The 13,731-nt window shown below is 33.3% G+C and overlaps 2 protein-coding genes across 2 annotated transcripts in view; both read left to right on the plus strand.

Annotated features, from left to right (window-relative positions):
• The first annotated feature begins 2,241 nt into the window (after nt 1–2,241).
• LOC106137933 (putative odorant receptor 92a) lies at nt 2,242–3,545 on the plus strand. Its single transcript, XM_013338890.2, has 2 exons — nt 2,242–3,243; nt 3,336–3,545. The coding sequence occupies exons 1-2, from the start codon at nt 2,242–2,244 to the stop codon at nt 3,543–3,545; spliced, it is 1,212 nt and encodes a 403-aa protein (XP_013194344.2).
• A 1,919-nt stretch (nt 3,546–5,464) lies between these two features.
• Nucleotides 5,465–13,731, plus strand: part of LOC106138945 (uncharacterized) — a 52,386-nt gene continuing 44,119 nt past the window's right edge. Inside the window, exon 1 of the mRNA XM_013340257.2 lies at nt 5,465–5,745. Coding sequence (XP_013195711.1) covers nt 5,649–5,745 — 97 coding nt within the window. The 5' untranslated portion in view covers nt 5,465–5,648. The remainder of the gene's footprint in view (nt 5,746–13,731) is intronic.

Here is a 13,731-nt window from a genome sequence, read left to right on the forward strand (position 1 = left end):
TAATTACACTTTGGATGGTGGTGGTATAGGCACATTATTGATCTTTTCTTTGATACAGGTAGTAAATTACTTTATAACTGAATAGACCTTCAGGTTCAAATCTGTTGATGTGATGATTAAAATTATTCTGTAATTAGGAGCCGGAAGGCCTGCTAAGCTAGTTTTCCCGTCGCTTATACAAAAATTACGAAACTGGAGTATGAAATGTCATTTTATCAGACCCTAACATTTAATTTTATTTCATTATTGTGCAAAAGGTACGCACAGCAAAGATTGTGATACTTTATCGTAAAAAAATTCATTTAGATTCCATTGAAAACGAAATAGTAGAAAAGTTATAGGTACTGCCTGGCCTCCTCTCTAATTTTGCTGGTCAAAAAGGGTATGATTGATGTTTTAAACGAAACTAGGAAGACCGCTGGAAACCAAATGATTGAAATTTGTACTACTGATACTCACAATAGTTAACAACATTTCTTTTCGATAATAATGCCCCTAAATTTGTGAAATATAACTATTATTTCATATACATTTTTTGTTATTCAAATAGTAAGTCTTGTAATGAAAAGCGATATTCCGATTTTTGCCCATCAAAAGTGGTAATGAGTTACATGTGTTTTAGTTTTATTAGTATCAGTAAGTTTATGTCTTTATTATTATGTACACAAGCCAATGCCATTCTTTACACTTTCCTGTCGTGGGCCTGCTAAATTTCTCTAGAAATAAGTAGTGCCCTTGTACTGAATTTCTCTTTATTTTCAGTTTTATTCTTATTTTCCTTTTCTTATGTACATAAATATATAAATAAAAAATATAGAAAAAGCTGAGCTTACTGCGTAATTGACTTCAATCAGTCAAAAAATTACATATTTATTTTGTCAAAACAGGGTTTTATTTGGAATGTTGTTGAAAATTGTAAGAAAGGCACCTACATAGTATTTCGACAGGAAATAAAGAAATTTCTCATTTTTGCATGTAGAGCCGCGGGAAAAACTAGTGAATTTTATAATTAAATCCACGCTATTACTTTCGAACATTTCGTAAAGGCTGTCAACTTAAAGTACACTGATAATCAGACTGTTTCAAGTTTTAAATAGTGTTTCGACACTCAAAAAATAATGTTGTAATAACAATGAACTACATTATTGTTACGCACATGGTAAAAGTTTTGGTTTATTTTTTTAACGAATAATTATCAGATACGTTGTACCCTGTCATTTGGGTGGTGTAATAGAAGAAATACAAGTTATCATAGACATGTTAAATATTGATAAGTGGTACATTAAAACATGTAGATATTTCAAATATAAACCGTGTGGCTCCCAGCACTATGTCGTCCCGACGGTATGTCGTAAAAGGCTTAGACTTAGGATTCTTCTTTTAGGGGATGGGCTAGCCTAACTAACCTGTCACTATTTGAATCTCAAGTCTATCTTTAGGTCAAACAGCCGAACATGGCCTATCAATGTTTTCAAGATTATTGGCTCTTTCTACCCCACAAGGGATATAAAATTCAAATTCAAAATTCAAAATTTTTATTCATTATTATAGGATACTTCATATCGCTTAATAATTATCAAAACGTATGGTTTAACAACGTCAAATAAATTCCTTAAAACTAAGTTTACTGCCGCTTCCAAGGCGTCAGTGCAGAAGAAGCGGTAACAAACTGCACTGCAGCATTTTCTTCAAAATGTCAACTTCACAATATCAATTAAACTCAGAATATATATAATATATATATATAGAATATATATTATAGAAGTGACTACTTCTATAATAAATGACGTATTATGATGAAGTAAGTAAAAATCAATCATACTGATTTAACGTATGTGGTTGGCTTTTTGTGTAACAATTTTAAGGATGAGGAAAAGGTGGTAGATTGAGTGGCCACATCTTTTCCTTAATAAATGTTACAAAGAAATAACTTTTTCAATAGTTCTATGAATTATGGAAAAAAACCCTTTCCATAGGTGCACAAAGTACAAATAAAGAAATATTAGATATTCAAGCACATTTTCATGGTAATGGTAACGGTCTGTCAATTATAAACTGGTTTAAATTTATGGCGAATTTATAGACACCCGTTCATTATCGGCGACTTAAGGAATATTTTATTAAACAACATGATGGGCAGCCATTTCCCAAAGCAGTGATTTATGCTTTGATTGCTCCTAATTCATATTGCGACTATCAATCAGGCTGATTGCTCACAACGCTTGGAACCGAAGCTACACAATGGCTTCTAGGAGAAACGTGGAAACAAAAATCGAAATAGAAGAAAAGTTTAAATCTTTAAATGAAACCTACAAAGTTTGTGCTTTTTCTTTAGCCATCGCTTTTATTTTTCCAAATAAAACAACCTTAAGAAAGAGACTTCTAATGATATTATTCCTCATAGCAATAAATTTTCTGGAACTCTACTGGTTCCTATGGTACCTCTTCATGTGTATTATCAGAATGGACATCTTCAATTTCACTCGAAACATGACTGTTGGCATAATAATTATGTTGTATTTATTTAAAGAGTTCTACGTCATCTATATGAATGATGAGTTTGAGCACCTTCTTCAAGATATTGATGACGATTTACTTCGGCGCTACGATTTTCCGGATGATATTCAGGATATATACAATGAATTTATAAAGAATGCAAAAATTTCACAAGCATGTTGGACTGTAATACCGCTGTTATTGGGAACACAATTCACTATATACTCAGCCGTTTGCATGATCTATGAATATATGAATACGGACCTATGGACGCGATATATGGTACACGAAATGGAATTACATCCCATACAACATCTTCAATACAAATCTCCATATTTCGAGTTAATTTTCGCCTACAATTGTGTCCAGTCTTTGTTGCTGGCTACGAATTTTTGTGGGTTTGACGGATCATTCTGCATAGCAACTACTCATATGTGCCTTAAGTTGAAAATAGTTGGACATTCAATACAGAAATGCTTTAAATACGAAACAAATCGGCATGAACTACGTAACAAAATAAAATATCTCATCGGAGAACATCAAAAAGCTTTGGAATTTTATAAAAATATCCAAGTTGTCTATAGCGGATGGCTTTTTATGGTTTTCCTGCTGACATCACTGTTGATATCATTTAACGTTTTTCAAATATACTACACCCAGAGAGTAGATCCCAAAAATACCATATTCGCTTTGAGCGCGGTTATGCACATGTTCCTTCCTTGTTACCATGCAAGCAGTTTAATACAGGTAAGGTAATTGTATACATTATTAATTCTTTTACTTTTAAAATTATTCATAGTAAATTTGTGGATCTTAAATCATTTTTTTTTCTTTTACAGGCCAATGATGATTTCTGTACAGACCTTTATGATGCTCAATGGGAAACCACTGGCGATCCTGTGGTGACCAGATACCTGATGTTCATAATAGCCAGGTCACAGAGACGCCTCATACTAACAGGCAAAGGGATTGTGGTATTTAATATGCAGCTATTCTTGTCCATACTTCAAACCTCTTACTCTTTCTTTACATTAATCACGAGAAAATAAATGTTGTTTTTAGTGTATTTTTGGATAAATTTTGGGTTGAACTCTAATTGACGAATCTGAAAGAAAAAAACTGTGAAAAGAAAATAAATTAAAAACACTTGCTTAGCTGCATCAACGTTGTATTAAATCCATTGATCGATAGCTTATCGTAATAGTAAAGAGTCAGAAGCCGCAGGATTATTGCGTTTTTTACGAGAGAGAAGTAGGTGGAAAGAAGATTTTGGTAATGCAGAAAGAGACCAAAGATCCCGAAACAAAATAATTTGTCCAACAAAAATTTTAACAGTACATTTTTACTACAATTGGTAGTATAACAATTAGCCGTAGCTGCTATGAAATGCATAGTTCCGCCCGGGGTACTACCTCTATTAGTAGCGTAGTTCCGTGGCAAATCGTTCAGATTTTTGCATGCCAAATAAGACTAATTTGTTTGTTCAAAAGTGCCGTGTGGTTTTCAACACTTTAGATTAGGATCACTGCATATCTTTTCCATGGATGGCGACATTTGGATTCCTCTTGTGAACGAGAGGCTAGCAACCTGCCACTATTTGAATCTCAAATTCATCATAAAGCTATACAGCTGAACGTGGCCTTTTGGTCTTTTCGAGATTGTTGGCTCTGTCTACCCCGCAAGGGTTATAGACGCGACAATATGTTATTTTTATAAAAAGTAGTATTCTTGATTATTTTTGCTGCTATCAATTTGACCTCAAATAATATATCTTACTATAACACTCACAGGTTTGTTTAATGAGCTGAATTCTTTAGCTGTTATTAAGAAACTAAACTCCACCATTATGTATGTTACTGAACTAAATAATAATATCGTCTAGTAAATTTCTACTAATTTCTCTACAGTCATTCGCATTCAAGTAAGTCTTTTCAACATTTATTATTCTTTCTATTATATAGTGCTCATTTCAATGTACCTAGCATAAAAACTCATTCTGAACCACTGTGTAACATAATACCTTCTTATTATGTCAGACAAAATGTCAGTACCACTTTCGACTGATATTTGTATCAAAGCGTGGCGACCTCTGACTCTGACACACACACAGCCTGTGTCATGATGTTATCAAGTGAGATACGCATTTTTTCTAGAGACTTTACAAACGTACTTTCGGTTTCATTTTCAATAAAGAAACAAGCATGAATTTCGATTAAATGTCGCTAAAGTAGAAAATTTACCCTGTAGAATTATAATTTAATAAAGCAATTTTGAAAAGTTTGTAGCTATAGCTTATTTTTTAAAGATAAGTTTGACTAGCTTATTTTCCTCCTGGCATTATTCCTGGTTACTCTTACAGCTCTGTAGAGACAACCTCGAGGTGCTCCTTTGAAAATGATTCTGATTTGGAAGGTGAATTTTGGCTATCTCATATTTAAAAGGGTGTATCATGTGTTAACTTAGCGAGTATGTGTTTTAATTCTATATAAAGTCTGTTAACCCAAATTGATAGGTTTTTTTCAATATCTCTTAATTTGCGACTTCAGGAAACTACCAAGTCTAGTAAGCCATCATCAAATTATTAAAGTAATGACCTTAAACTGGTAAGAAGCGAGTTTAAAATTTCTCCAAATTCCGTCGTTTTCTAAATTAAAATAATTACACGTCGAGTTAACAGAAAGAAGAGCAAGTGCGGTTCAGAAACGCGGTCAGCTCGGTGGAACCGCGCCGTGACGTAAGCAGGCAACGGAACGCGCTGCAGCATGATAGCTATCTCACCGTCGATAGCAAAAGTGTCTGCGGCGACCCTGGCGTTACCCCCTCTCTTGGGGGGAGCCACTTCCAACTCCCTTCACCTTTGCCGCACGCCTCCGCACCACCAATGACCGAACGCCTAGAGCCGGCGAAAGGTTTTATATACAAGTAGAATTCGCACTGCCAAATTGCTATAAGTCATAATATAGGGTAATCGGACGGTCCTCTCGTCCGCGGAGGTACTTCGGGCGTGTATCGGAACCGTTTATTTTTTTTTAAGTGCGTGTAAGCAGATGTAAGTTCGGGAACGCACATTGACATCCAGTGAGGAGCAAATGCCCCGCGCTCCAGTGCCTTTAATTTTTAATTGATATACAGGCAGAACTTTAAGTGTTAATATGGGGTGCAGTGCGAGATACTGTATACTGGCTCTATCCTTGTGTCTAGTGGCGGAAAATGCGATCGGTGTGAGAGTGGTACCCAAACGGATGAAAGGTAATTATGTAATTACAAGCAATATAATTTTTAATTATAATTACGACAGATTTTATACGAAATAAAAAAAAATTATACTTAAAATTTAGTTTTAATATAAATATACAAAATATTTGTTCTCTTTACAAAAACTATATTATATATAAAACTATTTTTTATGTTATCATTTTAATGTTAATCGTAGTAAACTTCAAGAAATATTTTTATCTCGTTATTTATTTCAAATTGAGATAAAATTTTGTCTTTACGTTTATAAATACGTACTCTATATTTTTATTTAAATATAAAATATATAAAAAGTAAAATTTTAGGAAGTATTCCTATATTAGTGATCGCGTGATGCGCATAACCAGAATGATATTATGTGATACTATGACGTCGTCCCACGTGATCGCGTTTGTGTTGCATTCCATCAATTTGTTTTCTATAGATATAAAATATATTGAGTATATACCCAATTTATTGCGATTTTAAAATGTGTTATATATTTTGCAACTTCTTACTAATTATACTAAAAACTAATAATGACTAAAATTTCTGTCAAAGCCCAGCTGAATTTATTGAACGCAAGTTATACTTACAGACAATTGTGAGTTTAAAACTACAGCAATCTATCAAAACTTTTACCAGGACTATATATCGTGGAATAAAAAAAAAATTCAGGAGATATTACCTACTCACGTGGCAAATTTCATAAAAATCGAGTTTATGCTTTAAAAGGGTTTTACCTATTTATATATTTTGGAGTACAGATGAGTAAGATACAGATATGAATATCTTTAGGTACATGACAATCCAATTTTTCATTTAAATATAATAATTTCACCTATTCTTGAATCTGTCTGCTAATCGAAGTTATATTTCATAAACACCGATAGTAGGATTAGTAACAGATATTAATAAAATAATATTTTATATTTTATGTATGTATAACAAAAAAGCTATAAAACAGTAAAAAACCTTCAAGTTCAACTAAGCGTTAGAAAAAAAAGCGAACACCCACATTTTTTACCAACAATTACCACTTTTATGTTCACAATATTCAATTTCATTCATACATTTGAAACTGAGATAATGGTTAATTCAAACCGCACTAGCATTGTAACTACCGTTATGTGCTCGAATTGTGAGAACAACTTTAATTTATATTTTTACCTTGAAAAGTAACATTGTTTTATGTTCTCTATACTCATTCACTAAACAATATAAATTGTATACCGTTACTGGACGCAAAATTGTACAATCCCAATTTGATTGTACGTTTAAAAAAAGCAAAAGTGAATTGACTGTTTGACCTAGATAAAATTATTTAGTTCTTTTACAAGTAGCCGATCCGATTTTGGCAATTGGAAAGAAACGTGAGTGATTAAATATATTTTATAAATAATTTAGTAAAAATGAAATATTTTAACAAAAATATCGATTTTAAGTTTATGAGGTCATAATTCGACAAGAAAGCCTTTTTTTACTCTTAATATCTCAGCTAAACCTATAACGTCTTACTCATTTATTTAGACATATTTTTTTCATAAGCTTTCATCTTATGAACAATGTCCACCAAAATTAAGCTAAACATCAATCAACAACAAAAATCATTATAAATCAGTTCATTTACGTCTGTTTAGTTTACGTCACCGTCACAAAACTTATAACACCCTTTTTTGCTAAGCAGGGAATAAGCTAAATAGTTGATGGTGAATATGGCAATTTTGAACAAAGTAAAACAATCTATTCACAATAAGATATGCCTCAACCACTTGAAAAAACTCAATCGGTCGCGATAAATGTCATTGTTTGAAACTTTAGCCAACTTTGTCACGATCGAAGCCTGACATAAATATCTAGTCAAGGTGGCGAAAACTATTGTCATACAAGTTCTGTCTAATTATTAAAAAAAAAAGGTAGCTTTTCTACCAGGTGAGTAACTGTTCTCAGCAACCACTTGATACTACTACTACTATCACCTCTTGATACATAAACATGCACCAATAGAAGCCAATAGGAAACCAGTTACCTAGTAAATTTGGTAGGTACCTTTTTCCTTTCAAAAAATTGCTTGTGAGACATATTTTTGATGTAGAAGATTGATTACCTGCGATTTTAAAAGCATAAATGGTTTTATGGTCTCTACGAAAAATTTCACCAAAAATGGCTCAATTATATAAAAGTACAGAGAAAATCATCACTTATTTGCAGCCTTTATACTCCTACATTTAAAACAAACAAACATGGCGTCATCATTCTGCCGTGTGCTGGTATCGAAGACTTATACTTTCATATACATACATATGATCACGTCTTTATCCCTTACAGGGTAAACAGAGCCAACAGTCTTGAAAAGACTGATAGGATACGTTCAGCTGTTTGGCTTAATGATAGAATTGAGATTCAAATAGTGACAGGTTGCTAGCCCATCGCCTAAAAGAAGAATCCCAAGTTTATAAACCTACTTTTATATAATCACGCCTTTTTCCCGAGGATAAGCAGAGACTTGATAAGAAGACCATGACTCTGCATGGGTACTTCTTTCTCGCTTCATCCGCAGTCCTCATCTTCATCATCGTCGGCTTAAGTTACTTCTGAACAGAGGGTGACCAGATAATTTCACGAAGCGACTCCGGTCGGCCGGTATCATACTCGCAAATTCTTGATGTTGATTCGCGTTGTAATGAAAATTTCTTTTCCGTTTCTGCTAACCCTACGCTTTAAACCAGGCTACATTATCGGCATTTGTAGTAATTAAGTTAACACAAGGTTACAGAGTAATGCTGCAACATTACCGATTTCTTAAGTTCCGTATGACTGAGACATCCTGTCTCGCACGATTGAGGTTATTTCAACCCACTTAATTAAATTAGCGCTGATATAAATTGTATTTACATTTCAACATATCATGTGCAGTAAGGAGATTAATTAGTACCTGTGAGTCGCTTAATCAATCACTCAATACTATGTAATCACGTCTATACCCCTTGTGGGGTTGACAGAGCCAACAAAACTGAAAGGCTATGTTCAGCGGTATATCTTAATTATAATCGTGGGTTAGCGACATGGCTAACCTATCGTCTACAAGAAGTCAAGTTTATGAGCCATTCCCTTAGTCGCCTTTAACGATATTCATGAGAAAGATATGGAGTAGGTAGTCCTATTCTTAAGTGCCGGAAACCACACGGCACAATGTTAATCTAAATGTAATCACTGTTGACTGATGAATATATGAAATAGTCTAAAATATAAATGTAGCCGATTTAAGCTTATTATACACAAACAAATTTTTATCAAATTAAAAGCTTGTTACGCCATGCGCCTTTACAAAAAAACCAGACACGATGCCAAAGACATTTAGTATCAAATTGAATTTCGATAAAATAAATCTCATTTACATTCCAATGTCAGTCCAATTAGCGGTGAGACTGATCGATGCTTTACAATATTTACTTGTTACGTAGTATTAAGTCAACGACCGGATGTTATAGAGAGCGCGGGGGTGGGCCCATTGCCAGCGATTTATTATGCGAGAAAAATAATTATTAAAGTTAAAATTGACTGAACAAGCAAAGATTGTGTGGTCAGCAAATCCAGTTGAGCTAAAGATGAAAATATATAACCTAAGAACATTAGCTATGAAAATGCATGGACTTTTCCCAATACTAATACAAGTACATAATATAGGTACCAAGATTATTAGACAAAAATCCGTTCAGCAGTTTTTAAAAAGAAATTAATTACAATGTAAAAAAAGTGGAGGAAAATACTTGTGAGGCCCATAAGTAAACGTGTAACGATCTCTGAATCTCAAACTTAAACTCTCAATTCTATCACTAAACCGCAGCCAATGTAACCTTCGAGTCTTGTGCCAAATGACATTATCTACCCCGCAAGGAATGACGTAATAAAAGTTATTGTTAATACTGGTAAATTTAAAATCATTACAAGGAAATTTAATTTTTAGTTTAACTACCATCTAAATATCTCTTACCGGTATCGCCATCTCCGCTTATAGTGTGACCAAACCCTTAGTAGTGAAATGGTAAGCGAGAGTCTGTAACCGGTTGAGAATCGCAAGCCTCGCTTCTTAGCGTTTTCCAAATAATAACCACGCCGATATTGTATCTAAATATATATTTAATCTAAAAAAACCTCGTTATTCCAAATATTTAAGAGGGAATAATGAAAGACATTTCAGATACAAAATTATCCAGTAAACTCAAACGAAATGTATTATATTATTTGGAAAAATTGATAAATTGACAATCTAAAATGGCCAAAGAATATTTTTCAGTTCTCAAAAAAAGTTCTTGCCTAAAATAAAAATAAATTTAATAAAAACAATACAAAAATATTCACCAGCCAATTGAAAATAAGTACAAATTAAGCTAATAGTGAAAACACAGATTGATCATTAACTTATGTATACGATAACATAAAACAAACTAGAATTGAATAAAAAAAACACTAACAAAACATTTTTATTTTAGTAGAATATTTCATAATCTGTTATTCTCAACAACTAAACTGAATGAGAATAAACATGCTACCTACTAACAGGTGCGTAACATAAGTACACTAGAGAGTAAGAGTGAAAAATATTACCACTCGAAACTAATGTGACAACAAAATGGATATAACACAGAAGGTTAACTATATGACTATAGTTATAGCTTCTTTAAACTCTAAGCCTTCCTGTGGGTAAGTCATAAACTTTGAATTAATAAAATATAATATAATAAAGAAAAAAAGGAATTAACGATTAAATAGTCTTTCTGTACTGTAATGCAGATGTCATACAAACTGTCCGCAAGGGTTATAGACGTGATTATATGTATGTATAACAATAAAAATGTGTAAAACGGTTCTGTTATTTTATTTTGAGTTCTCATTTACAGATCTATGTATGTACACAAACTACAATCTAACTTATAGCTATTCATACAAGTTGAAGTTTTGTTATAAATTCTTCGTCGTTATTCTGAACTCTCGTTATTTCATGCTAATGTCGCTTTAGAAGCGTCGCTTGCAGTATAACATGGCCATTCATTACATATTTACATAGAAGTAGTAAGATTGTACTAATGGTAGTACATTATAACATCCATGTACATTTCAAAGCACGTTTCTTGTATTAAGAAATGAATTTCATTTTGTAGGTATTTGAAGAGCTCTTGTACGTAAGTTACGCACATGGTCTTGTTGGAACCCGTCAGTTTTCTTGTTGTTTTAAAACTAAAATACTCTTAAACTTTTGTAAATATTAAGGTATAATATGAAAATAGAATGGGCCAAACGTACGTTCAAATTATACAGCAAAAACGGTTTGTTAAGAATAAATCTGATACAAATATCAATCAACCTCCCACCTTTAAATTGACGCATACTATAGCTATTAGTGTCAATAAGTGGTGTTATATAGAGACTGAAATAACGTAGGAAACGAGCAACAAAGCGTCGATCAAATTCAAAGTTATATTATTTACAGTTACGTAACGTTACGTTCTTATTTCACGTCCGGGTAATGTTGGGGTTTCAGTAACCGTTTCAGTGGAACGAATGGTGATAGATAGAAACACAATAAAATATTAGTATCCAAGGAGGATACAAAACTTGGAATTCTTTTTTTAGACCAGCAACCTGTCACTATTTGAATGTCAATAACCATTCAGCTGAACGTTACCTTCGAGCCTTTTCAAGATTGTTGGCTCTGTCTACTCCGTAATACTTGCTTTATGTAAAAGAACGCTTGCCACGATATAAATATATACATATATCCCCTGCATTTTTCTTCTGCTTCATATCCAATCGTCGTATCATCTTTACATGTACAAGTACAAGTTTTTAAGTTTAAGGTAGGTCTAGACCTGACCTTTCACCAGGACTAGTCCGATTTGATCAAGGTGCTTCAGTCTTGACCTTTCCTTCCAATGTTCCCATCACCAACACATCTTGTACTTCACTCTACAGTGTTGGGCTTGTTAAGTTTGGCGACAGTCCACCGAATTCCAACACGAGCTTAAGATTTATTTTTCTTTATAAGGTGCCATATTCTGACATCACATGTACTCTCAAAATAGGTGCTAGGAACAAGGATGTGGTTCTAATGCGAAACCATTGACGGAGATCAGCAAGCCAAGACCTCCATCTGTGACCTGATTTTTTCTTTCTTGGTTTATTAAGGCCGTGAAACTATATATCTATCTTTTTTTAAATCAACCACTTACAGTACGCTTTTCAAAATGGCCCACTATACACACACAAACAAAAGAATTACAAGAGGATTACAATACTGACATGCAAAATCCGTGGAACAATACAAATAACAGTGATATGCTGAATTATTGTCAATTCATTTGTGTACTTTGGTCCCTCGTGAATTTATAAAAATGAGGATGCCTACATATTTAATAGCCTTATTTCAGTCTTGAGTTGACTGAAATTTGACCTATTGAGCTAATAAATTTGGTTGCGCGTTGATATTGAAAGGATAAGGTAGCAATGATGATGTCACCAGTTCAAAGATAGTTCTAAAATTACACCTTTGGGAATATGGTTTGTTTTGCCACCGGATTTTCCACAATAAAGAATCTGACTTATTGGTAAGCATATCATAAAATACCAAGTTTTATACTTAGAACATGGAATGACTATAAAATCAAAGGTTAGTCGGACCAGATCAAGCCATTAGTTTTCAATTTCCTGTCGAAACGGAAATGTATTGGCAATTCAGCTTTTAATGATACACACATGTTTAAATGTACTTTTCTATGAGTACTTATAACTAACAAATCAGGCTTGGCAGATAAAAAATAACCGAAGATCTAACGATAAATATTTGATACCTAGACGAAGGCGAAATCCATATTGTTAATCCAAATCTATTCTCTCTTCAGTCGGAGTAAATTTATGCTCAAAATATCTTCATAATCTAAAAACCACAGTAATTATTATACTCCTGAACTGATCCCTTAAATGTGGTAGTCTTCATTAGTCAGAACTTATTATAGCAAAATCGTACGTAATTTAACAGATTAATCTCACCAGAAGGTCCCGTTGACTACAATGGCAGTTATCTTCAGGCAATGAATTGCGTAGAAAACTTATTCAGCAATTATCAATAGGTAGCACTTATGATTTAAAAAGAGATCCCATGATAAAAAGTCCCTGGAATATTGGCTTGGTAGTACATGGTAATATGAGAGCCATCTTTTCCTTACTACGTTGTTTTCTTTCCGATATTGTCTCACAGAACAAGATACTATCGCTATATCCATCATCGACAGGAGCATAGAAATGTCAACAACGCTTCGATGTATCGATTTCATTACATCGATACTATCTTTATTCGGTAGCATAACATATATCTAGAACCGGTATCGACACAGCAAAATATTAAAACGTCTAGAAACGCATGAGTCAGAAATCGGTATGTTGAATGCGTAACGAAAATGTTGTTAAGTCATCACGTGAGTTTATCGACGAATGGAAATTTCACCACCGTTTCAAAAAATTAGTTTGTTTAACTGATTAATTATTGTTTTTTAACTAGCTAACGAATATTGATGAATATTAAGTACGACGTATTACGTAAATTCTGGTTATTCCATGTCAAAAGTCAAAATGTTCAAAAGGCATGCGGAAATAACTCTTTTACGACGCATGTGCGTAAATGGGCACATGGTATCCTATAGCTTTCTACTACTTTAAATATTAGAATACCCAGATATTTAAAAAAGTTTGAAACGGGACTATGAGAGATCTTCTTAAAGTAGGAAACTCCAAAAAACGAGCATTTTTGAAACATTTGAAATTACTATAACGTTACATTAAAAACACGTTACAAAAACGCAATGCCGCGGCTCATTCCAAACCGATTTCATAAATGGAACGCCAAAAAATACGTGAAAGTGTGAAAAAGAATTCGAAAATAACGGTTAACGTTGTACAGTTGATTAATCTAAATAAGCATCGTGATGACTCGATTTGATTCGGTTT

This window comes from Amyelois transitella, chromosome 5, assembly GCF_032362555.1.
Source record: "Amyelois transitella isolate CPQ chromosome 5, ilAmyTran1.1, whole genome shotgun sequence".
NCBI lineage: Eukaryota > Metazoa > Arthropoda > Insecta > Lepidoptera > Pyralidae > Amyelois > Amyelois transitella.

Bases quoted from the DNA above. Each gene is read 5' to 3' on its own strand.
- LOC106137933 (XM_013338890.2), top strand. From the start codon at position 2,242: ATGGCTTCTAGGAGAAACGTGGAAACAAAAATCGAAATAGAAGAAAAG. The intron at 3,244-3,335 runs GTAAGGTAATTG...TTTCTTTTACAG, and splicing joins ATGCAAGCAGTTTAATACAG to GCCAATGATGATTTCTGTAC.